The sequence below is a fragment of the Pelmatolapia mariae genome, linkage group LG20, assembly GCF_036321145.2.
Source record: "Pelmatolapia mariae isolate MD_Pm_ZW linkage group LG20, Pm_UMD_F_2, whole genome shotgun sequence".
Lineage (NCBI taxonomy): Eukaryota > Metazoa > Chordata > Actinopteri > Cichliformes > Cichlidae > Pelmatolapia > Pelmatolapia mariae.
In genome coordinates this window covers 41030840-41057875 of record NC_086244.1, presented here as the reverse complement: position 1 = coordinate 41057875, position 27036 = coordinate 41030840, and the positions used below count along the sequence as shown (strand labels likewise).

General features: G+C 40.1%; 1 protein-coding gene across 5 annotated transcripts in view; it reads right to left on the bottom strand.

Moving 5' to 3' along the window:
- atp2b3b (ATPase plasma membrane Ca2+ transporting 3b) overlaps positions 1–27036 on the bottom strand; it is a 68998-nt gene that overhangs the window by 27099 nt on the left and 14863 nt on the right. For 3 of the 5 annotated variants that reach the window (XM_063463602.1, XM_063463598.1, XM_063463600.1), the window contains exons 3-21: positions 20711–20908; positions 18710–18967; positions 16653–16778; positions 15186–15311; positions 13248–13304; positions 11983–12024; positions 11704–11868; positions 11248–11319; positions 10962–11104; positions 8443–8575; positions 6728–6837; positions 6381–6515; positions 5502–5608; positions 5250–5325; positions 3936–4094; positions 3254–3433; positions 1285–1372; positions 1086–1192; positions 517–708 (exon numbers count right to left, since the gene is read on the bottom strand). In XM_063463602.1, the coding sequence (XP_063319672.1) occupies positions 517–708; positions 1086–1192; positions 1285–1372; positions 3254–3433; positions 3936–4094; positions 5250–5325; positions 5502–5608; positions 6381–6515; positions 6728–6837; positions 8443–8575; positions 10962–11104; positions 11248–11319; positions 11704–11868; positions 11983–12024; positions 13248–13304; positions 15186–15311; positions 16653–16778; positions 18710–18967; positions 20711–20908 (2474 nt within the window). The remainder of the gene's footprint in view (positions 1–516; positions 709–1085; positions 1193–1284; positions 1373–3253; positions 3434–3935; positions 4095–5249; positions 5326–5501; positions 5609–6380; positions 6516–6727; positions 6838–8442; positions 8576–10961; positions 11105–11247; positions 11320–11703; positions 11869–11982; positions 12025–13247; positions 13305–15185; positions 15312–16652; positions 16779–18709; positions 18968–20710; positions 20909–27036) is intronic. The other 2 variants (XM_063463599.1, XM_063463601.1) reach the window with 1 other exon arrangement.

Below are 27036 nucleotides of genomic sequence, written 5' to 3'. Positions count from 1 at the left end.
CGCTGTTTTTTTTTATTCAAAAATGACCTCCAACTAGAAAGCCTAATTTCTGCTGTTCAATATCGAAAAAATTAAAGTTTTTACAAAATATGCCTAATTGCAAAATACTTACCTCTGCCTCTAATAAAACCCCTGCAAAAAGCCAGGCCAGGAAAATCTCCTTTATGTTTTTCTGTGCTTTATCCTCAGTTACTCTGACTCACTTTTGACTGAGTCAAAACTGAATCAAATCAAATCAGTTATAGAAATAGAAATCGATACCCAGCCCTAATAGTCCTATTACATAACTGTACATTTCTAAGTTGATCATCGTTACTTGTCAAACATATAGAAATGTTTCCAAGTGTCAGGACATCACTGCTTATATAAGCTTGGTGTACAAATGCATAAAAAAGCATTGTGCATTACGTTTGCCCTAGCAGGTATAAGTGAGCGACATTTACAGAAGTGATATCTGTGTGTGTGTGTAGGAAGGCACATGTGTCAGCATATATGTGTATTCATCTGTCTGTCTACCTGGGTGATACAGGCCCCGGTGAAGGCCACGATGACAGCCACTACGTTGACTGTGAGCTGGAACTGCAGAAACTTGGAGATGCTATCGTAGACGTTTCTTCCCCACATCACCGCCTTGACAATGCTGCTGAAGTTGTCATCAGTCAGGATAATGTCAGATGCCTCTTTAGCCACGTCCGTCCCTGCGATACCCTGACAGAGATTGAGACAGAGTGAGGGGGAGTCAGAGACTCATGACATGATTCATGCAAGCATTCAAGCATCCAAATTACTTTGGAGTGCTACTGTCTCAATATCATGCTGTCCTGCCTCCAAGTGCTACCACTTGGCATGAGTAAGAGCTGTGGCCAAAATAAAATGCACACTACTCAAAACACTTGTTATTACAAAGTACAATGGAAAATACTCTGTCCTTTACAGATTTATAATAGATGTATTTTATACATCTTGAATCATAAAAAGATTTACTTCAAAAATACAGAATAAGAGACTGATTACTACAACAAATGTCATGACAGAAGCACTTTAATCCCAAATAAACACTAATGGTGAACAGTATCTCAGGTTACCATGGCAAAGCCCACATCAGCCTTCTTCAAAGCTGGTCCGTCATTAGTTCCGTCTCCTGTTACTGCAACAACCTGCCTCTGTTCTACAACGCTGCTATCAATGATGCCTGGGTGCAAACACGAAGGAGAAAAAAAAAACAGTTTTAATTGGCAGTGAATCAGTTTGTGTGTGAGTGTGTGTTTTGGTTTATGGACTCACCTTTAACCAAAGTGTGTTTATCAGTTGGTGAGGACCGAGCCAGCACGCGCAGTTTGGGCCAGATTTTATCGATACGCTCCTGTTCAATCTGTTAGTTTAAAACAAAGAAAAGCCATTAACTAGTCTCTGCTTTAACTACATGTCACTGTGGATTCAAAGCGTTAAATGTTAAACAAGAAGCACTTGATTCTTATATACTGCCCTCCCTCATTCAGTGTAACCGCACCCTTGTATAATGATCACTTACACACAGCATTTTTAAGTGTACATTTAAATTCATACTCCATAGAAAACTAGAGCCACAGCACTAATCAACAGCCATCTATCCCATTAAGCATTCTGCTAAATTCAAAGCCTAAAGCTAAATAGGCTATATAAAAGCATTGCCCATACAAATTTTGCCTTTTATTGTGTGCACTAACTACAGTGGATACAGCCATGCCAGAGGTAATTTGAACCTCTTTATATTGGTTGCAAACCCAAATAGCTTTCCTTTGATAATTTAACTGATTTTAGATGCCATCTTTGTGCAAGTGGACTATGAAAATAGAGTAGCTAATATTCTGTGTGCTGCATCCTGCATGCTCTGTCTAGGCATCTACCTCGCACAGTGTACTTCCTGTAATTAGAATGCATCTGACTCCTATTGTGTTTCATTTTAGATTTGTGAATATTTGTGAAAACATCTGTAGTTTCTCCTCATGGTCTGGCAGCCCTCGCCAGTCGACCTTCGCCCGATGTGTCTGTGTATTGTGTTTTGTTTTGGTCTTGGCTCCCCTCTGATCCTCTATTTCCCTGTTTGTGTGTATTTGTTTTTGGACATGTGTGTGTTTCCGGAAGTCCGGTTGCGAACGTCTGCAGACCCAGAAGATTTCCTGCGCTGAAGTCAGCCACACCTACTGCTCATCAGTTCTCGCCAGCTGCAGCTGCTTGTCATCGCGGGCAGCCTCCCTACTTAACTGTGTGGCTGAGCTTCAGTCGATGCTGGATTGTTGAGTTTAGTTGTCAGTATAGCCCCAGCTCAATAGTGAAAACTTTGTGTGTATATCTGTGTGTTGCTCGCTAGACTAATCGTTGCATCTTGTCTTGCCAGGATTTGGGAGTGGAGCCACGGTACAGATTGGGATTTGGAGTTTCCCGATACACGCCACAGACATGAACACTGTGTGGGATTTGGGAGAAATCGCCACGGGGGCCACAGTGCGGGGATTGTCACATTGTTATTCACCTTTGTTCACTGTAAATAAATTCACTGTCTCTCTTTTGGAAAAGTCCTGTGTTTGGGTCGGATTCTTACCACAGATGTCACACCTCCCAAATGTCATAAATTGACTACAAATTTATGACAGAAAGTTTTTTAGAAAATTGAGCCACCTATGACTTGCATATCAGTTTATCAGCAATTTTACATATTGACATTAAATAAATACAAGCTTATATATAATAAACATTTGGATAAACGAGTGTATAAACGATTCACACTGCATTAGAGAAGTGAAACTAATGCAAATGTTCTGTAAACCTGCATTCTTTTTAATGATCAGCAGGTGGCGACTCCTATGATTGTAAAAGACCTCTCCAATTGTATAGAAGTCAGTGGCAAACTTGCACTTAGCTCTCAGTAAACATTTTCACTTTAACATGAAAATGATTTTATAAATTTAATTAACTAGCTCATATACAATGGCTAATAGCTTATTATTGACAAATAGTGGATGGTGAGTGTGCAGTGTTATGCTCTCATGATGATTTCAAAAAGCGAAGTTGGCAACATATGTGTCTGCTTCATTCTTGTTAAAAACAGGGTCAATAATTCAAAAATCTCTGTTTTAAGGGTCTTTAAAGGAAAGAGAAGCCCAGCTGTTTGACATGAAAGAGATGCAATCATTTTATAGTTTTAAAACAAATGTGTTAGTGTGCTTGGAATCCAGTTGACAAGGTATTCAACTAATTTGAGACCACCACTTACCTCTCCTTTCTCGTTCCTGATTCGTCGGTTAAAGTCTTTGCCCTCTAGACAGATGAAGTCATCTCCGGGGTGGATGATGCCACATTTAGCAGCAATGGCCCTGGCTGTGTTAATGTTATCGCCAGTCACCATCCGGACTGTAATGCCTGCACGCTGACACTTACGGATGGCCTCGGGCACCTTGGAGGACAAGGACGTTTGTTCACAAAAAAATATAACAATATTATTTTTAACAGCACAGTCGCATTATGGCATGAACAAACCCAAAGAACCAATTCAAATTCCAACTATTCCAAAACACATGCTAGCTCTCAAATCCCATACTTCCATACTGACACTTGAAAAAGTGTATTCACTCAGTAAAGGACAGCTAAATGCTAAGTGTTTGACGAGTGGCCAGATGGTGTACTCAGTTGCTGAGTGGACACATCTTGCCCTCGACTGTCACTGTCCTGAGTAATACAAAGCAGCAACCGAAGGACCACCAAACAATTTCCAGCCAGTGGAAGGAGCAGAAATCATCAGTACAATAATCATACTAATGCTAGCTGGCTACCTATATGGCTAACAGCACAATTTACTTAATACACAAGTATATATGTAGTGGACTATACAAAAATGAAAATGGATTTATCCAAATTACCCAAACTGAGGCAAACAAACACACTTCGTTGTATCCTACCTCAGGCCGTACAGGATCCTCTATCCCAACTACAGTGATGCAGGTCAACTCCGTTACTATCTCTGCCTCGTTGTCCCATTCTGGTTCCGGATTGGATGGAAGGTCACGGTATGCAATGCATATGGTCCTCAACCCCTCACATGCCATGGGCTCAATCACCTATTAATAATCATTATTGCAGCAATAATCAGGAAGATTAGACCATACTGCTTATTGTCCTGTATATAACATTTAAATATGAATACACAGCTGGAAGGAAAAGACCTCAAGCAGTAATGTAAAGATGAGGTGACTAAAGTTGCCACAGTGGAAACTGAACTACTGAGCTGGAACAAAATTGTGTAAGAAATTATTTTTCTCACGGCAGAAGTTGTTTATCAAAACGCAAATGTAGGCCAGTCAAGCAGTCTGTCAATTAACAATACTCAGCCTGCGCAGGCTTAGAACTATGTGGAGCAAATACATGTGTTTTGCTGTTAAAAGTTTTAGTTACATCAAAGCTGATCTGGTAAACACGTATAGCAGATTTAGAATGTATCTAAGTCTACCAACGCTGGTCTTAACTCACATTCTGTTCTGTGATGCTTATGGTGTTTAGTGTGACTCCAAGTGTGACTTCTTATCTATAATGTGTGAAGAATATTTTTGCTAGTGGATATTTAAGGTACAATATGGGCAGACTGAGTCAGGAAAGCAGTGGCCTTACAGAGTTTTTATCTGGTTTCACAAAGTAACAGCCAAACGTAATGATGCTACAACAGGCCTCTGTCTATCAGCAGAATACTGATACAAGAGATCCTTGTGGCAGCACCACTGGTGAAGCTTGTGCTTATCATGACAATTTCACGATGTAATAAGCGGTGCCGGCATCTCAAAGTTTGTCCTACACAATAGCATAGCTCCTCACTAACATCACGCATCTAACAAGATTATTAAACAAAAGAGGTACAGTATTCAACTCTGTACAACTCTGTATACTGTTTTATTTCACTTTCATAGCTTTCTTATATTTCTGTTTGCAGCTTTACCTGCTTGGCATAAAACAGCAGAAAGGCACAGTTAGAGACTGTGACGATTACTTTAAGTTTTGGCACTCAGCACTCAATCTGGGTTTTAGTTTCTGTTGAAGTCACCCCTCTGGATAGAATTTCTGTTTGATGTTTGTGGAAAACAAAAGAAAATCTGTCATGTTTTGTGACATGCTAAATCTTCTAGTTTCTGAAAATGGAAAGTCTTGAAAATTACTGAGAAGGTAGCTAAAATCTATTAGAAGGACTTTTAGAATGATACGATGAAGGAATCAGAAAGTCTTACCTGTTTTACCATCTCATCTCTGTCACGTGGGCGGAAACTGTGAGATTCTCCATTGGCATCGAGAATGTAGGAACACCTGGAAGACAGATGAAGATTTTTGGGGAGGAAAAAGAGCAGCTTTTATTTTACAGATTAAAACCATTTAAAAAATTACATTAAACACAGTGTGAGCTGTTGCTGTTATATTAGTTTACATAATCTCATGTAACACCAAACCATTTCCTCATTTGCTCATCCTCCCCTATCACTCACTTCTTTAACATGATTTCAGATGCTCCTTTGCTGTAAAGCCGGAAGGAACCATCAGGCAGCTTGATCACCGTGCTCATGGATTTACGCACTGAGTTGAATGTATACACCTGAGAGAGAGGGGAGATGTGTGATACATAAGAGTACAATCAAAAATAGACTTTAATATCCCTGACTTAACGCCCCACGGGGTGTGCTGAAGGTGTACTTAAGGGTTTGAATCTTTATCAATGTGAGAAATCATGCTTGCTGCACTGTCAGCATGTCGACTCATCATAAAGTAGGGGAAATCAGCTATACCCTCATCATTTCATCACTGAAAAGCGATTGTGGTTTATGTAGCTATGAATAAGTGATGATTTGAGTCATCACTGTGATCTGCCAGCACCAAGGAAAACAACACGCTTGTTTGTCTCCCATCATTGTAGCGGAGAGAATGCTGTTGAACCCAATCGTCAAGAGAATGTTTGAAAATCCTGTAAGATTTTACAGCAGAGGTGTCAAACTCAGATTTACCAAGTCTGATACCCCTTCTCATTTAGCAAGTTTAAAGATTGCACAATGAGAATCAAATCAAGGGCCATCATCACATGGCAAAAGTGCATCATTACATCATCAAAAGTGCAACAGAATGCAGTTCTTGCTTTGTTTTGAGGACACTGAGTGTGATTAGCTCCCACTTGATTTTGTTTATTAAAGCATATTGTGAAAATGTATAATTTAATTCTCAGACTTTAAAAAACACAATATAAAGTCTGTTGATTCTTTCAGTTAGATGAGTTCAAATACATAGTGACCTAACCTTCTGGCAAACTTTTACTAAAATGTTCTAAAAATAAAAATTGAACTGGTAAAAGTGAAATGTGCTGCATGAGTTCCTACCTTGTACAGTCGCTCCTCAGGGATCTGCTCTCTGATGGGGGCATAGTCCTGTTGTAGGTCTAATACAAATCCCAGCAGGCCACACTCTGTCTTGTTGCCCACCTGCTTTGCCAAACCCCCTTCCACATCAGGTGGCTGATGGAAAGTTAGTTGAGGTGTTTGATTGGAGAGCGAGAAATGATGGAGGGCAGAGAAAGTACAAAAATAAAAATGATATTAAAGAAAAGGAACAGGAAAAAGAAAACCCACAAGTCCAATTAATTAGTGACAACCAAGGACCGGTAAAGCATTATTAAACCAGAGAGCAACCTGCAACATAATGGCACCTCTGTCAATACATGACTCACTAAGATCTTGGAGGTGTAGGCGCTGTTGATTGCGATAGCATTGACTAACAGATTCAGTGTCCGGGGGTTGATTTGTCCAGGTTCTGGGATCACACGGTGGTGCACATCACCTGAAAACAAGAATATCACTTTAATCCACATTGGTAATAGATTTTTTCTGTGCTGCTATTGTGCCATCAAGCTGATAATGAGTCACCCATGACAGAAAGTTGTTTTGTCAAGACAGAAGACTGCTATGCTGCTAAAGCTTGTTTCCCCATTGTTTCCACTGGTGAGTTTTTGTAAGAGGAATGTATGTAGTACAGTTATGTGCCAATACATTACTGGCGGCATTTCACAGAGGCACTGTTTTCATCATGCAGAGTGCTGCTGAGCCTGTCAGAACAGTTGTATAATGTATTCTGTGGCTCTGCAGGCGCTTTGTCAAGCCCTAGAAAATACCCTGCCGATGTCATCACGTGACTACAAATTTATGACAGAAAGTAATTGTTACAAACTAGGACATTGTGTTTGAATGACATCGCTAGAAACTATTGAGTAAAAAGGATTCAGTATGTTTTGGAGCTTGACTCATAGCAAGAACTAAAAGTCAAAAGTTAATCTTAGCCTCTGCTAGTGACTGTTAACCAATCTTTTTGAAACAAGTTTCTTACAAGTTTCTTAACTTTGTAAAAGTGAGAAGTCTGATTTTGAAAAAGAAACATGAAATATAAACAGCAACAAAAAAGAAGAGGTGACTGTAACCAATTCATTGTGGATGTAGAGAGACTGTCAACAACTAGCATGTAATGTATTAACTAACAACGACAACTATTATTGTTGTAAAAGAGTTATATAAAGCTGCGCATCATCTGCAAAACAGTCAAAAGATCTAATATTTCTGGACACACTGAGCAGGCGCATGCATAAACAACAGTTCCATCTCCTTTATACCTTGAGGCAATGTTAAAAGGGATGTCATATATTTATTGTTTCAAATCATAGGTCAACGTTTCAATTAATGAGGTCAGCTTATAGAATCTTTCAATTTATTTATTTAACTAGAACTAGACTGTCACTAATTGCAATACTGAACTACACTACAGAATATTAGAATGAATGAAAGTTTGATTTAAACAGAATCTTATTTGGAAGTTTAAAACATCTAAAAGATGCTGATGAGACTGAGGGGCAACGCCATCACACAGTATAAACTAAAATATACTTATTTTGAACTTGGACTCTGCTTCCTTACTAATCCTGTGACAACTGTTCATCCATCCATCTTCTTACACTTATCCAGGACCGGGTTGCTGGGGCAGCAGCCTAAGCAGAGAAGCCCAGACCTCCCTCTCCCCAGCCAACTCCTCCAGCTTGTCCTGGGAAACAACAAGGCGTACCCAGGCCAGCCGAAAGATATAATCTCTCCAGCGTGGCCTCCTCCCGGTGGGACATGCCCAGAACACCTCACCCAGGAGGTGCCCAGGAGGCATCCTTTTCAAATGCCCAAACCACCTCAACTGACTCCTTCCGATGTGGAGGAGCAGCAGCTCTACTCTGAGCCCCTTCCGGATGGCTGAACTAAGGGAGAGGCTAGCCACCCTTCGGAGGAAGCTCATTTCTGCCAATTGTATCCGTGATCTCGTTCTTTCGGTCACTACCCACAACTCTTTAGCATTCACAAATTTGTTCACAAATCTTCAGCATGGCATTTATGAATTATCACTTGTACTCACCGATGTAAGCCTGCACTACAGTCATGCGGTTCGTGGTGAGGGTGCCTGTCTTGTCAGAGCAGATGGCCGTAGCATTACCCATGGTCTCACATGCATCAAGGTGCCGTACAAGGTTGTTGTCTTTCATCATTTTCTATAAATGACATAGCAGTGTGTGAGGGGAGGACAGGAGGGAGGGTGGGATGGTGTGAATGAGGATAGATAGATAGATAAGGATAAGGGAGGATATGGAGAAAATGTTAAATGTAGAATTAATGTATTAATAGTATACACTACGACACCAAACCCTTTTTCTGAAACTAGATGGACACTTTCTTAAGGTTCTCAATCATATTCTTTTAGAAAACTGATTTAGACACACCTCCTCCCCATCTTACCTGACACCAGTGTCTAGACTCCGGAGGGTCCTGTTCTAATTCCTAACACCACTGGGATTCTGTTCTGCTATCATGGGTCATCTGAGTCTAATTGCCAAATATGTTAATAGAATTCTGTATCTCAATAAATCACTTCACTTCTTACAAATGAACTCTCTTCATTGAACTGGCACAGTGGGATTCTCATGGTCATTTCAGAGCTCTTAATTATTTATTTATTTTCTTCATAAGGATTTCTGCTCTTTTATTAGGTTGCATTTTTAGTTTTCACTTTTCCTGTGTTTTAAAGTATTCAGCAAAGAGTTTTTCACATTTCCTTTTATCACAACATGTAATTACCCCACTTTACCTTACATTTGACCTTGTATACATGACTGTAAATGTCACTGGAACAACATGTGTACCACTTTGCAAGGGGAAAGAACAAAGATTGCGATGATGATTTAATGGATTAAAGACTGTGTGAAAGAACCACTGAAATCAGTGTAATATCACCCTTTTTGGGGACTTGCCTAGCCCTAGGGGGGGCCTCACAGGCGCCAATCCTCAGTTTCCCTGGCCCTTCCTCTGCCCCACCCTCCAGTGATAAGAGTGGGCAGGTTCAGCCTGTCATTCTCTGTCCTCTTCGCTCTCCAGATCACCTCCAACATCGCCATCTATATTCAACCTTGAGGAAAAGGGGCTTGGGGCAGCGAAGAAAGGCTGGTTACAAGACTGAGTACGGTGGCCTCACACCAGAGAAGTCTCTCTTTCAATTTCTGAGGATTCAAGACTGCGCTAGCCTGCTCTCCTGCCTCAGGATGGCCGTTCAGCGTACCAGAGCTCCCGCTGCCTGGCCCGTCAGCCTTGTCGTTTACATGGGAACATACAGCATGGGACTGTTTGCCAGCCTGTGTCAGCCAAGCTGGGTTTTCCAAGACCATGCCTGTCATGAGTAAGACTGACGTGTGCCTTTTCTGAGTTGGCCAATCTAAAATTTGTGTTTCCTCTTCATCAGTTGGTTGATATGTCTGGGACCATGAAGTTTGTTTCTTTAATGAACATTAAGAACTTGTCTTCCTGAGCCAGCTAATATGTTTTGTATTTCAGAAACGGTTAATAAGAAGAACATGTTTGGTGCTTCTGTACTGGCCAGATTTAAAACAGTGTTTCCTTTCCATATGGTCTTACAGAGTTGATCTTTTCAAAAAGTGATATTGTGTTTTGTCCAGCCTTTTTAAAGCCTGTTTCTGTGACTGAGCCACTCTCCCCAGAGACTGTTAAGGTTTCACAGCATGTCTCCCCAAGAACTGATTCACAGCACGACTCCCTATAGACCATTAGTGGTTTGGCTGAGCTGGCCTCCCCAGAAACTGTTGCCCTGCTGGGGGTTTCCTCAAAGACTGCTAAGTGCGCAACTGTGCTAAGCAGTCTAAAAGACTGTTCCGCTTCCTAGCTTGGTTTTGTAGAGACTGCTGCTCCACCAAGGGCCACTCCAGAACCTAACCCTTCACCTTTCCCATCCCCCAGAGTGAGCGTAGCCAGGATCCACCCTGTCCCTACATCCGTACCCACTCCCAGGGTGAGGACAGCTGTGGTTCCTTCTACTGGTGCCTGCTCCCAGGGAAGCTAGTGCCCAGACAGGGCTCAGCATGTCCCTACTCCTGTTCCAGTCCCCAGGATGAAGGTGGCTAAGTCTCTGCATCAGCACCACTCGCTAGCAGAGATGTGAGCCGGAGATGACTCCGGAGATGACTTGGGGAGATGCAAACTATAATAACAACCCTATCAGAGAGCATGAAGTCCTGTATGAAGCCTGCCAGGTAATACTGGGGGCAAAAAAGAAACACTTTCACTTATGCTCATACAAAACATCGGATCTGGAATTTGACAGCTGGACACTCAGAGAATCCAGATTATGGAAATTTCACTGAGAACATCAAGTCCAAGACATGTGACATGTCAGACTGGACGCATTCTAATGACACATACTGTCCAAAAGCATTGATTGTCCATTGTTGATTTCAGTATTCACATTCTCGTTTAGCTGACTTTTTTTCCCATGACAGTCTCAGCGTGAAGCCAACATGACCAGCTAAAGAAGTAGCAGTTCCTACATGTCCATGTGGTTAATCATTCATTAAAGCTGACAGGCGAATGTACCTTGACAGAGTAAGCCAGAGAGATTGTGACAGCGAGAGGTAAGCCTTCTGGGACAGCAACAACCAGCACAGTGACTCCAATAATGAAGAACTTGACAAAGTACTGGATGTAGACTGGAGTGCACTCTGGCAACCATGAGCGACCTGCAACACACAGCAAACTGCATATTAAACCTACACAACCTCTGTTGAAAGCCTAAGAAATGTTCGACATGACAAGAAAACACTGTTGTGTTTAAAACAGTAATGAGTGATTGTGTATGTTGGAAAGCTGCATAAACACAAACCTTCAACGACAAATGTGTTGATGACAAAGAACAGCACCAAAATGATGACAGTGATGGCTGACATCACCAAACCTGTAGGGAGATTAAGAAAGAGACAACTCATCAGAGTTGCTCAGTCAAGACTGCATTGCATTTTATGTTGGCCCTGTAGTGACGCATGCCAAGAATAAAAACATGTCGTTCACATTCTTGTAGCAGTCAAGAACATCATCTTGCACACATGCCTGTCTCTGAACAGTAATACAGCATCTTTCTACCCAAGTCTTCACACTTTCACACTCAGAGCTTCACACTATTCCCACAATTTGTTTTTCATACTGAGAAACCCATACATTGTTGCAACAAAAGCTCAGTAGGACATACAGCTGCAGATTCCACTTTGTGTGCTGATATTTTAGAGGACACTGAAACTATAAGGGCGTGAAATTCTGCCCGGTATAGGGATGAGTTGTGTACCTGCTTTGCCAATCTGAACAGCCAGTTTTGTGAGCTTTCCCTGCAACACACTCTTCTCTTTCTTTGGAACATTGGTCTTCTTCTTCTCTCTGTCCTCTACCTCTCCTCCTTCTGCACTCTTCAGAGGTTGCATCTCCATGGCAACTCCCCCATCCTGTTTTTTGGCTGAAAAACACACACAGCAAAAACATTTGAAAACTGTAAATGTCTTCAGCACCTGATGATAAAACAAACTCACTCGACATGCAAACCAAATTCCAACCAAACACAAGCCTCTACCTTTGTTCTGATTGTTCTCCACTGCACCATCAGGTTGCTTTCCTGAGACAAAAGGAGGCCAAGTTAGACAGGGCCATAAAGGTCAAAGAACAAGAACACAAAAAATAATAAAACAAATAGTGCATTTTTATTGTGATAACTTGCAGAAACAGAAAACACACAGAACAATACTAAAGGGAACAGTTCATACTTCATACACTGGGTTATACAATAGAGTGAGAGACATTTTCAAAGGTATTATCCAAAGGTAATCCACATAATCTGATATCACCACAATGGTGTTCCTACAACATGATGACCAATGTTGCTCTGGTAGTCACCTCACACAAATGGTTTTGGCTTCATGACATTGTTCCAATCAGTGTTTTCTCCATTAAAAAAAAACACAAAATAGCACTAGAAACAGAGATCATGTTTCCCTTATATAGGCTTCTCTTGACAAGCTTACTGTAAAATCTAAAATTGAATTGAATTTAAAATCATTTTCTTCACATACAAAGTCTTCAATAATAAGGTGCAGCCATATCTTAAAGACCTCATAGTACCACATTATCCTAATAGAGCACTTTGCTTTCAGACTGCAGGTCTAATTACTGAAGGCACTCTTCTGTGGAACCAGCTCTTGGTTTGAAATTGGGAGACAAACAGTTGACGATTAGATTTAAAACATTCCTTTTTGATAAATCTTATAGTTACGACTGCATCAGGTAACCTTGTAGCATTCCTTAGTTACACTGCCAAAGGCTGCTGGGAGATTTCTTGTGATACACTGAGTATTTCTTCTCCACTAACTTCTTTTCAAGCCCAGATGTTAATGTCCCACTGCTGCATATCATTATTTTTTGTCTTCTCTCTTTCCAATAGCATGTATTTTGTCCTTGTTTCTCCATGCTCTCCTTTTTCTCCCCCAACCACTCATGGCTGCGTCTCCATGGTTCTGCTGAAAGGGAGTATTTTCTCCCTATCATCATCTAGCCCTTACTCATAGGGGATCTTCTGATTGTTAGTGTTTCCGCTGTAATATTGTGGAGTCATCACAATATAAAGTTTTGCTGTAGTGATTTTAGGATAAAGGGGGGGGGGGAGGGGGAATTGCAATAACAGTTCCAGAGTAACATCATTATGATACTGCAGGATGAACATCAACACGGTGATATCAGATACAAAGTGGCATCATACGGCACTGTCACTTTCACTGTGTACACTATGGGGTCAATTCATTGGTTGAGGAAAGGAGTGGGGCGGATAACTTTATGCTCACATACCATTGGTGACTGTGCTGTAACTGGCATCTGTAGTGATGAGCAACTCAGTACTCTCCTCTGTTCGGGTAAATGTGTGACAAAGGAAGGTTTTTGTGGGAAGGGGCACATGAAGGATTTGGCAAAAAGGGAAAAACAAAAAACAGCAAATCAAGAATAAAAAAAACTCAAGAAGTGAATGTGTCTGTATGCACAGCTCTGCGTGCGTAATGCGTATTGCATAGAATGAAACCTCAATATAGGAGACAGATTAAAGAAGAAACGTAAGCAGCCCCACAGCAAAATCCCACTGCATGAGGAAAAACTAACAAGTTCTGGCATTTGTAGAAGTCTTCTGAATAATGTATTAGTTCCAGTAAACGAGTGTCTGAACGATCCAGCCCACAGAGGCAGCTGCACTGAGCTGCAACACATCCCAGGATGCAACGAACACTTTGGGAACAGAACGAAAACAACAAGCTTTAAGAGTATTCTTTAATAAAATAAGTGTCATCAGGCCCTTTGTTGCTGTCTATTTCTGCATTCCAGGAACATGCGTTCTCCTTTTTCAAGACGTCAACAGTAGCAGACGCATTCCAATGCAGAAGTGAGAACTGCAGCAGTATTGTAGAGGCACAGAAGAGTGCACTAATAATGATATTAACCTTAAGTGCTTCTGAAAGTATTTGTACCTTCTGCTGTCTGCAGCTCTGCTCTGACTGCATGGCTCCTACGGAACAAATATGAGCACAGACTAATGCTTTGTGCACTGACCAACCAACACTCTTCCCTGAAACTCTCCAGCTGCCTCACTCTCCCCTGCTCTTTCAATAATTGATTCAATCTGCAGCCTCAACCTCTCTCTCTCAGATTAAGGGTGGGGAGGAGAGACAGTGGAGGGCAACGCCAGAGAGAGGAAAGTGAAAGAGGGCACAGGAGCGGCGTAAACAAGAGAAACAGTGAGAGAATCGGAGAATGACGGACAGGCTGATAGAAGAGGGGGAAAATGAGAAAACAAGTGGGGAAAGAGAAAGGGAAACAGGTAGTGGAGAGAGAGATGACGAGGATGTGGGCTAAATTATCTATGAGGTTAAACTGGTGTGTTTCCTGTTGAAGCTCTTATCTGAAATCATTCGGGCATTCAGCTAACCCCATACACACACATCCCAGCACACGCATGTCACAATGTGTGAGCATGGATGGATTATGAAACAATAGCCCCCTGGGCAGAGACATGTAACAGCCCCCCCCCCATAAAAGCAAGACCTCCCTATTGAAGCAGACACAAAAGAAGACGGCTGTGTTATTTGTAGTTTCTGGTCTTTTCTTTACCATATTGTGTCTTATTTTTATGCTGGGTTTTAAGTCTTTTGTGTTTGTTTTGTATGTTTGATTACTTTGTTTCTGTTTCTCTTGGTGTGTGTCTCTTTGTAGTCATCTTGTGTCTTTTGATTTTGTTTTTTTGTCTGTTACTGGTTACTCTTGATATATTATACATTTTGAATGTCCTTATAGATTTTTCTCATCAGCACAGTCTCATTTAGTTACAATTTCAATGTAATTTCATTTATATAGCATCAAATCACAACAACAGTTGCCTCGAGGCACTTTGTATTAGTGAGTTTTTTAAGCTTACCACACTGTGAATTTTCATTTTTTGTTTTTTTTTGTTTGTTTTTTTAAATTTCAGTTAAATAATGTTGTAGTATGTGTGTCAGATGCTAACCAAAAGATAACCTTGTAAAGAAAGGGCGACTAAACCAAAGGTCACAGAGGTGATAAAAGAGAGAGCTTTATCTGCTTCATCTTTTTACATCCTCTACTGGTTTGAATATATCAACAACAATACTGCACGTATTAATAATAAAGATGAAAATATTTAAACCTATCATAAAGGTGAAATGCATCTTCAACAAAATTATCTTAATTATTGTCATTTATTGTCTCCACTGAGTCACTTACCTTTCTTCTCTTTCCCATCTTCCTCCACATCTCCAGCTCCCAGGAGAGTGAAGATGATGCCTGTCTGTGAGTTGACACCAACAGCTGTCACCAGCATCCTCCCCGAGCCCTCCATCACATGGGTACCTTTAATAGTTTAGATGAGTGCTACATGTAAAGTGTTGGTCTCAATAGTTACAGTAAAAAAAGACAATCTAGAGGAAAAAAATTAGTTAAGGCTAAACCCTAACCCTCAGGAGCAGGGTCACAAAAATACTGACTTCTCTTTCGTTGACTTGAATTGATGGCAAAAAGCTGACAAGACTTGACTTGGTGACCCATAGCATTTATAAATTGAATATGTTTGTATAGTTTTACAATCTGTTACTTTACCAGACAGTTATGAATAATAAATAACATCACGAGGATGTGCTTCATCTTCATAGCTGCATGCACACTTGTAGTTGCAACTGCTGGCACAAGAGCAGCATGAAGAAAACTCAGACTGCACAAGCCAACTAAAAATTAGCCACTGGATGTTTCATTCTGTTTAAAAGCTACAGCTTGTTTCCGCCTGATGTTTGGCATCAGGCCGACAGGTACTTTACCAGAGCTTTTTCATTGGTTGCTGGAAAAAAAAGTAGTGACACAGACAAACAACAAGAGCAGTCAGAGAACGCAACTCCCCCCAAAGGGCAAGTGCTATACTAAAACTTTGATGATGTTTTTATTACAACATGTTGATGAGGGCCTGCTTTTATAACATGCTGATGTCTGACCTTTGACCTATGAACTTGAAGCATTACATACTATAATTGTGTATTGTATTACCTTTACCCATATGGTTGGAGCAGAAGTGGTTGAAATTTTTGGCTTCTATAAGCTGCAAAACTTAAGATTTAAGATATATTCATGCAGTGTGTAATTTTCCAAAAGTTTATGGTGTCATTGTGATGTCACAGGGTGTTGTATTGAAGAAAGAAAAAGTGTGTTGTATTGTTCTCTCCATAATATATCAAATGGTATATTGGTTTAATTTTTTGACCTTTATTCCATGCTTAGCCAACGTAGGTACCAATGTCCCCCAAGACATTGTGAAGTTGCGAAGTTTGAAGATGAATTACAAATAATTGTGGGTAATATGAAGTTTTTACTGATTTTGACATTTGGTGTGACCTTGATCTTGACCCAATTTTCACCAAAATTAAATCAGCTCGAGCTGATATTGGTATCTACCGCCACACAAACTGTAATTAGAATTTTGATATCTTAATAACTGTGGACTCTAGACTGCTAACAAACAGACAGACAGACAAAAAAGCGAACAGAATGATCTCTCTGATCTCTCTTTTTGGTGGGAGAATTAAAAATAATAAACAGTGAGCTAAGGGGCATTAAATGCCCAGTACATTTAAGTACGTTATGTACTTAAAAATACCTGGGGGCAAAAAAACACTTGCCACTTTTTGAGCAAAAGAAACAACAAACCTGAGAGCAGCATGGGGTCCTTATCCACAGATTTGCGTACATGGTCAGACTCTCCGGTAAGAGAGCTCTCATCTATCTTCAGATCATTTCCTTGGACCAAGATACCATCAGCTGGCAGTAGGTCACCTGAACATAGACATACACATATCAGTGTTTTACTCAGCTTGCTTGCATTATATATTCTCACTATTACTGCACAGCACCAATTAAATTCACTTGACTTTAACTGCTTTTTATGCCATTTCCCTCTCTCGCTGTCTCTTTTTTTCTCACTGCCGATAGTATCCCCATCAATGCATGCATGCAAATGGCGTGACCTAAATGCTACAACAAACACAAGAAGGAACAATAAATGTATGGAATGGATGGTGTTCTTGATTATTTGTGTGTGTCTGCTCGTTTCAGTGGTCACTGTGGCTGGTAGCTTGACTAATGAAAAATGCCTTACCTTAAAAAAAAAAGCTTTTAAACTCTTTACTCTGTGGCAAGAAGTATAATCATTTAAAAAATAATTACTTTCTATCAATGAGAAGAGTGTCCAAAGTTTGAGTGTACACGTGTGCATTCACTGTTGAGGTAATGATTGCCATCTCCCCCTGGTTCTTTACCTGACATGCAAACCCATATTATAAATGAGTGGGGAAATGTCTTTGTTCTCATCAAGCAGTGGTATTTTTATGTTTCAGCATGACACAAATGATTAGCATCATCTCCTAGGCTAAAGGACATTTGTGATTCATAACTGAAATCAGTGTTATTCAATCATCCACAATCCAGGGTTGATTCTCTTTCCTTCTATGACCTTCACATTTTCTTTTAGACACTGCTGATTTGGAAAAACCAACATCCCTCTTAGTTCCCACTCATTTTACAGGCTGTCATTCTGGATGCTTGAAGCTTTGCCTCGATTCCTCACTTCCAGTCCCAGCATCAACAGAGAGTATCAATAGCTAATGGTATCTTTGGTCCCAGTCATAGAGACTTAGAGACTGGTTGGTGATTACCTGGCAAACACTGATCATTAGGGTAAAGTATTCCCCGCAAGTGGTTGCTGAAGGTTCCTTGCAGTCTCTATGATTTTAGCTAAACCACAGTCATGCAGGCCTACGAATGATCAGTGGGTCCAAGCCATGAAAAGTGTGTTTCTGGGTGGTTGGTGGTTGTTTGCTGACACTAGGTAAATTGGTCACAAAAAGGTATATGGTGATTCACCATGGTCTGCTGGTGACCAAATTACAAGGAGGTTAATGGTGCAGCAGCTTCTTTGTGACCAATTTGACCTAGCAATATAAGCAACTTCCAGCAACCAGCTGGTCGGAAAGGCACATTTTTCCCTAGTGATCAGAATTTGCCAGGACTGTCTCTAGGCATGTGTGACTGAGGCCTTACCTAAAAAAACCCCTAAACATATCTGAGTGCAAATGCTGGTTAGCTAACCTGTTGAATTATTGTTATTATTGAACAAGCTAGCACAAGCATATGTATGACATCAAATAGTATTGATTTTAGCCATAAGGAAATCATATAATGACCTAAAGTGAAAATGGTGCCTAGCATTGGTTAACATTAAGTTAACTTAACACCATCTTATACAATATCTATCATATCTCAGTTGTTGTACAAGATACATAACACGCAGTACATAAAACAGAGCCTCGTGCATGTCTCATCACTGTTTTGGATGACAGTAGCAGACACATGAAGTCGACACAAGCAATAGTGTTGATGTGGTTCATTTATTGCTATGGGTGTCATTAATTGCAATGGTTTTCTGAGGTTACACAGAGCTCCCCTAACAGCATACATTACATCTGTGTTTTACTAAACTGAGGTAGGTTTTGTGAAATTTGTACGTCAGCTTTCATTCATTTCATTTCATTCAACATATCAGATATGTTTGTGATTGACTCTTGTGATTAAGTTTTCTTTTATCTGCAGTGTCCTTAGATCTTCTAAATTAATCAAAATACTTACAAAAATGAAACTGAACAAATCATTTAATTTGTTGGTATGTTGTTGGGTTTTTGTATGGGAAGATCTTATAATGGATTCCTTACCATATTTGACCTGAGCCATGTCCCCCACCACCATGTCAGCCACAGGGATCTGGATGACATTTCCTTTTCGCACAACAGTGAACTTCTGCTCTTGCTCAATTCGACTCTGTAGACCCCGGAACTGCTTCTCTTTGGACCAGTCGTTAAACGCTGTCACCAAGACAACACACACAACAGAAAGCAGGATGGCAGCGCCCTCAATCCAGCCAGCATCTGCCTCGCCTTCATCCTCTGCACCCGCCGACACATTCCCGCATGCTGAAGATGGAGCAATTGTTTAGAGTCAGATATTTTTTGAACATACCTCGGAAAATCAATAGCTTTTTTCCCAAAAAATATCTAATTTCAAACGGGGAGGAAAATAACAGGGGAAAATATAATCAAATGGTCCACAAGAAAAACTGATATTAGGTAAATATCAAAACCTCATCATTGTTTCTGGTGAGTCACAGAGCGCAAAACAATATGGCTTAAGCTTAGAAGTGCAGAGGCTACTTTTGACTGCTATTTTCAGCATCATCTAATGACTACACATGGTCACTGCTCTTTTTAATTTGCATGTGTGGCTGGTTTAACACAGAGCCACAGTGTCCCATATCTGCATCCTCTGATGAGACCACTTCCTCTCTATCATGACTCTTTATTGTCACTGAATGGCTCACCAAATCCAACAGACCCAATTTGGTGAGCCATTTCACTTTCTGTCTCTTCAGCTTTTGTCTATTGTGTGCTTGTATTTTTCTTCCTTATATAAAAAGATTCTTATTTTTTTCACTCCTCTCTGATTTCACCAAACAACAGGAAAATCAACAGCAACAAAGTATAATATTTTGCTAAACAGATCCTGGTCTGATCCTGAGTAAAATGGGTCTACTGGAATGGGTCTCTGTATACATAGACAATTTGATGTTTAAAAGTCTCAATGCTGATGCCATTTTGGGCATCAACATCTTGGTCTTAGTTGGCATTAGTTGGCTAAAAAAGTAAATATGATAATAAATGAGCAGTTAACTTTGGGTAAAAAGAAAATCAGGACTAAAAGAAATGTACTCGCTTTTGCACCAGGCTCTAAATTATGTTTATTTCTTCTCTAAAGTCTGGTATTATAGGTAGCATAGGACTCTATAGGGACTGACTCACTATTAGATCCACCATTCAAAAAATTTCTCTAGCTTATACAGCAATTTTCAATAAGCTGTAGCTGACATCACTGAACAGCTGGCTGACTTTAGTGCTTTTATAAACACTTAATCTAATGCTTTCATACTTATGTTAATGTCAACTAATTTCTAGTTTGGCCACTGTGAGGCCAAAAAAGAAATTAGTTAGTGGTGATTGTTACTATATTTAGCATTTTGCTTTTTTGTAATTTTTGAAAGTCTAGATTAAGTTTAACAGAAATAAAACACGTTCAAGTTACTGCTGCATTATAATATTTGCTAACACTAATAAAATTTGAAAACAGATAAAACTGAAAATAAATAACTTTGCATTTTTCTCAGTCCTACCAGTCCTAGTCCTAGTCCTAGCAATTCTTCTTAGCTTTGCTCTAATATACTTTATATATTGGTTTCATAATTTGATTTGACCAACTCTTCTCAACTCAAGTTCCACTTCCTTTTTTCCAACAGCATTTAGTTTTTCACTAGCAGATTGGATTTGGATGAATTTAGCTCTTCTTTATTAACTTTTGACTTCTCTTTTTCAATTGCCATCAACATGTAAATGCAAGCTGGACCACAGTGCTGAGCAAAATGGCTTGCTTCAACCCTCTCCCTTTGTATTCTTTTCCAGTGTTTGTGTGTTTTCTTCATATAACCTTAACTTCTCCTCTGTCTTGTTCCTCCTCTCTTATCCTACTGTATGTATACTGACAATGTCTTACTTTTACTTCTCTCTATCTCATTTTCATTTTTCACGTCCAACTTTTTCACTCTTGCTGACAGACCTTTTGTCACACCCTCCCAAACCAGCAACCACACCCTTTGTCCACATCCTCACATTCAGTTTCTTTTCCAGGAGGCTGGTAGAAGGAGAGGCCAAGGGAGATGATGGCAGCGGCCTCCAAAATGATAAGTGTGACATCCTGTAAGGCCTCCCACACAAGTTCCAGGAACGTCTTGGCCTTTTTGGGGGGAATGAAGTTTTGGCCGAAGGTTTGGCACCGACGTTCCAGGTCTGCCGGCTCCCCACTGAGACCTGATAAAGGGAGTGGGAGGATGAGGCACGTGAGGCAAGGCTGAGACAGAAAATGCAGTTTCGTAAAATAAATGCTTTGAAATTTACATAGCCAAGTGAAAAAACAAAACACATTTGAATGCACAGATGTGCAAGTTTCATTCCTAAGTGAAGATATATGTGGAGATAAACCATCAGTGTACATAGGGACAGTAAGACACTTGGAATGCGACATACATGCACAAAGCATCACCCACACTAAATTTAACAAAAGCCCTTTGCCCAGTAAAATAATCTCAAAGTCTTTAAAAAATGTAGCTAAACATGGCTCTATATTTCGTTTGAGGATTTTGTGGACAAGAGACTAGGCGTAGAGTCTTGTTGTACTCTCTCTGGGAATTTTAATGGGTGGTAGGGGGTGTCACCTGAGTCCACCTGAAATCAGGAGGGCTGTTGTTGTCAAAAGTCTATCTACACTCATCATGTGCATGGATATCATGGTTAATTTGGGTGTTTAATGACTTCTTTGAACTGTTCCTTTTCCAGGGTGGAATGATTGTACACCACATGTCATTATGACTTTAAATAAGTTTGAATTTATTTGGGATTTTCTCCAATCCAGACAGAGTCAAAAGCATACATACAGACTTAAATATATACATACACTTAAATCTTTTAAGACGTGCTGCTCAGTGTTCTACAATTTCTTTTAACTAGACAAGGCAATGGCCTATTAACTTGATCATGTTTGACTGTAACTGTAACTATCATCCAGCACAAAAAGGATATGTTTGAAATAACTAATCAATATTCAGGGAGAAGGGAGAAGTCAGTGAACTCAGTAAAGATTTACACAGATTAGGAAGGTCTTTGACAACGTCTAAAAGAAGAAACAGATGAGATCTGGCACTATGTTAATTGACTTGAATTGAATTAAACAGAACTGAATTGAGATACATTTACTTACAATGTTCAAGAATAACCCAAGAACCATCAAGGCTCAAGCTTGCTATGAACTAGTAAACTAGTAACTACTGAAACATCTCTGACTGTCAGCAGTAAAGTGAATTTTACACCGCTATGGACTGAGAGGGTGCCAACCAAGAAAAATTGGCACCTTCAAGCTCAAGTGAAATTTGCAGTTGCCTTCTGGAGAAAAAAAAATTGAGCTACTTGGCCACAAGGATGAAATGCATGTTTAGAGGAGTAAAGGTGAGGCTTTCAGACCTAAGCACAATACACGTTAGTGGTAGCCTCATGTTCTGAGGTTGTTAATAAATTAGATGGAATAATGGAGAACTACCTCCAAATTTTTCAACATTGCTTCAGATTAACAGTTAAATGGTTGAAATATGGACACAATCGGGTGGACCGACACACCAATGATCACAAACACACTGGTTTTTGAATGGATAACATTAAGCTAAGAATAATTAAGAACATTAAGCTAAGAATTGGCCTTCCTGAAATGACAACCTCAAACCTATAGAACATTTGTGGATTATGCTGAAAAGCCAGATTCAGGAAATACAGCAAATTTAAATAAACCTGAAGAGACTGATCAACTATCCAAGAATTGTGCCAGCAGCTTGTTGATGGCTACCAAAAGTGTTAAGGTTCAACTTGCTTAGAGATATTTAAACAAATATTAATGGGAGCTCTATGTATTTTTGATCCTGTGTGAATTAGAGAAAATCCAAAATAAATTTACATTTAAAATTGTGCAGCCAGTTCTTTTAAAATTAAAGCTGTATGCTGTACAGCCATTCCACCCTGTAATCAAAAGCTCAAATTTACCATGACATTTATGCCCATGATGAGTGTATGCAAACTACTGACTACAACTATACATCTATGAAGGTAATACATCTCCATACTCACCCTCCTCTCCCCTCCCTAAATGATTCCGTTTCCATAGTGACTAGGACATCAGGACCAGGGCTTCCTGTCTCTAAGAGGTTTCTGCCCAGCAACAGGTGATGTCATTTCTCCTGCATGGTAGGTTTGAAGCAGAATCATTTTTTTCTTTTGTGATTGGCCGCGGGGGATAGGAAATGGCAATTTGTATGCTACTGTGGTTGGCTGAGCTCAATGACTTGTGTGCATGCATGTGTGTGTTTTGAGACATCCTGCTCCAGCGTGCTTGCAGGAGAGGAGTCATATGTAGCTCCCAGCATTGCTGAAGAGTTGTGTGGCAACAGGAGAGAGAGAGAGACAGAAAACAGGTGACCTTATGCTGAGTAATTGTATCCTCCTTTTATTAGTCCCACCTCTTCATTCTCTTCCATAGCCTCTCTACTCCTCCTCCTCTCTCTTTCTCCCTCACTCAATCTCCCCTTGATGTGTCCTTGACAATGCGGCAAGCTGTTCTAGCTTTTCCTCCTCAACCCCTCAACCACATCACACACACGCACACACACACACATGCACACACACACACACACACACACACACACACACACACAGACACACACACAGTTTATCTTATGCCCTCTTTCTCATCATTTCTTCTCCCATTCCATGTCTTCAGTCTTGGTATAATGGTCTCACACTGCAGTGTTCTAGTATCCATACACTGTGCGTAAGTGAGAGAGAGAGAGTGCTTCCATGCTGATCGGTGGATCATGTTACAGATGATGTTCAGCATTAACTGCATCATAATGTATACTTGTGTGGTGTGTTTTCCCTGGTGTGTCTGTTTGTGCAACACTGTATATACCCATAGTCTCCAATCTGATCTGTCAATACACATTCCAGCTCTATGTTCTGCGTGATTGTAATCATAGAGAGCAGAAGAAGCAGCTTTTGTTGGTGTGTCAGATCTGGAGCAGAAAATATTTCACGGAAATTATCAGCCACAAGTTTTTAAGCAGATCATTACAAGGTGGGGATAGGAGCATCTTTCTTCATGTGTGTTTGCACTTTGGCTGCTTTGAGATGACACCATATGTGATTTGTGAAAGCGAGCACAGTGCAAGAGAAGATGGTCAAAGTGTGTGGAGATCACCATTTGTGTGTGTGTGTGTTTGTGTGTTGTTTGCCAACTGTGCTTTGTAGGGACATCTGCAGATACATGACACCGTGTCAGAGAGGGAGAGAGTGACCGTGTGTGTATTTATGTGTGTGTTTTTGCATTAGGTTTGTTGGGACTTGCTGCACTGACTCCTGCCCAGCTCACAGTATCAAATTAGCAACACTCAACACAGACTTACTGTAGCTCAACACCCACCACCCCTCTCGTGTTTTTTCAATCTCTCTTCTCTGTCTCTCATTCTTACACACACATCTCACAGATTTTACTTGCACTTGAGTACACACACACACACACTCTCTCTCACTTCTTGCTCTATTCACCTCTCTCTGTTCATCACCATCTCACTCTTCTTTCACTCTCTCTTGCTGACTTCCCAAGCCAACTTCTCTCTGCCGTTGTGTTGCTAGGTTACAAACTAGTTGAAGGAGTGGGCGTAGTGTGGTACCACACCCCTGGTAGAATACACAAGTGTGCGCATCTACACATTCACAAATATTAAAGACACAAATATCCAAAATCTAGTTTGGCAAATTCATTATAACTTGATCTTTGGGAATCATGTGTGTCAGAAAAAAAGACTGCATGAAAAATTTACAGCACTGCAGAAGAAATTAGTTGCTTAATCAGTTAGTTGTATGAAAAGATCAGCTGACTTGTTTAGTGTTTCTCACACACACACTTTTCATGTTCTTTTTTATCCGAGACAACATGTAATCAACATAGTTTGGAATAATACACAAACTTTTATTTTGAATAAACTGGTTACCAGCTAACATAAGGTCTGTGTTGTAGCCAATTTGAACGTCCACCATTTGAAATGCAGCTGGCGATGGTAATTGTTCTGCTATATTGGATTTGGATTTCTGCTGCAAGTTGGAAGGTCAGTCTAACCAGAACCTGAACCAGCTGGAGAGCCAGCGATACTGTGTTGTAGCTCACTGAGTCTGCAGAACAAAAAGAGGAATACTGTTGCCAGTGGCAGTGCAAAACTATAAAGATGAAATGGGAAGAACTCATAAGACAAACACCTGATTATTGCTATAATATTATTGTTATTATTATTATTATTGTTATTATTATCATGTTACAATATATTGGTAGCATTATGAATTCATTTAAGAAAGCGTGGGTGCGCCTTTCTCTCATGCACAGGAACACACATGCAAATGCAATACAATCTAATTCTGGGGGAAACACTTATTTATTAAGTTAAGTTTGTCTCCTGGCATTGTCGATCTCCTTTTGACTGCTAGATAAGAGTCTTTCTGAAAAAGCAGCTGAATCAGTTTAAACACCTGAGAGGGGCAGGGAGGGCTAGCTGGTTAGCAGAACTATCAATATAACTGTGACAAAATTAATTCCTAGTTAATGTTTTTTCCTAAGTTAATCACAGATCGGCTGTTCACTATAGTGTATAAAAAGATAAAAGCTCAAAGTACACTTGAGCCAGACATCATTCTACCTGGGCAACCCTACCAAAGTGTGATAAACGCTGACATTACATATTTAAAAGTTTCATACTCTGCCATGAATTATACGTGTGTAAAAGTAAACCTCCGTGTCCCTGAATAGGGGCAAATCTTTGAATATGCAATTTGGTTCAGTTCCATCTCCATCTCCACCAACACCTACACCATTCACTCAAGCCTAGCTCCCCGCCTCCTCACAGACTGCAAGCTGTAATAATTCATCCATAATGTTCTACTCAGAAACCAGAGGAGGAGCAAACTGAACAGGTCAATGTATCAGAACGGCCATGAATTTTATGTGAACTGCAATGTTATAAATGTAACAACAGTTACCAATCATTACAAAGCATTACCAATTGATGCATTAATGTACTCACATTACATTTTTCTGTGACACAATAATGATGCCAGTATGTCACATGGTCACATAATGTAGAATTATCAGCTTCATATATTAGAAGAAAAACAGAAGAAAATCAACCGTTTTTATCTGGATTTACATAACATACTTCTTTTGAGTGGAGATATGCACATTCCTTCAAATTTGTTACCTAAAAAGACAATAATGAGATAGTTATACGTGCTGTTATTGGGATAGATATGTGGAACAATAGGATGTCAACTGGCTATTACAAGACAGTGCATCTCAGGCCATGTTGCAGAATAAGGCTATATAAGTAGCAGCGGAACGAATTACCTTCTACAGTGACCAAACAGAAAAATAATGTCATTTTTACTACTTAGCATTACATCTATTTTTTTTTTTTTTGCATTGCAACCGCACTACAGTACTGCACAGTATTAATATTGGGCAGTGGGCACACCTCAGGTTTGAGGGGTGTGTTGGCTGCTAATCTCCAGGGCAAACTAATGACTTCAACCTAACAATGACAACTTACCACATCCCTGTGGGTTGTGAACAAAAAGGGCCATTGTGCACATCAATTAACTTTCACTATTGTGTCATGATAAGCGACAGTTTATTACACACTGAGAAGAAGGACTGATGTCCAAATTTAAAGCCTTGGTTTCCTTGTTACTATGATGTTGATCAATGTGAGCAATTTGTCTAATGCTCAGCTTGTGTACAACTATAAAGAAGACAAAGCAAAAGAGGAGTAATGTTGTTGGTGTAGCTAGGTCGAACTGAGACGGCATAAACAGGCAGTACAACCACAAAACACTTGGTTGCCATTGTCTATTGACATCTTTTTCTGGACCTCGCTAGTTAACAACATTAAACATGACTGATACCCTTGTCTTTCACAAAATGGCAGGAGTTTGTGCCTCTGTAACGGCCTAATCTCACACGGCGCCCACCATGTCTCCAATAGCAGTTAGCGTGAGACTGGAGGCATGGTGGCTAATGTTAGTGGTTTAACTAACATTAAATATAACAAAAAGGTGAGATATCTGACAACAATGATGAACTTCACCTCCATCAACGGCCAAGTTCTCCCAAGATATTAACATGATTTGATTTCCACATACTGAATAAAACATTCAGGTCATTTTGCAATTTTTAGTCATTATACATGCCAGAAAGGAGGAGCAGACCAAGGATCTGATCATTGACTAATGGCTTGTAATTGGGAAGTTGTTAACCAATGAGCAAGCAGCTTCACAGTCAGAGCCGCCATATTTGG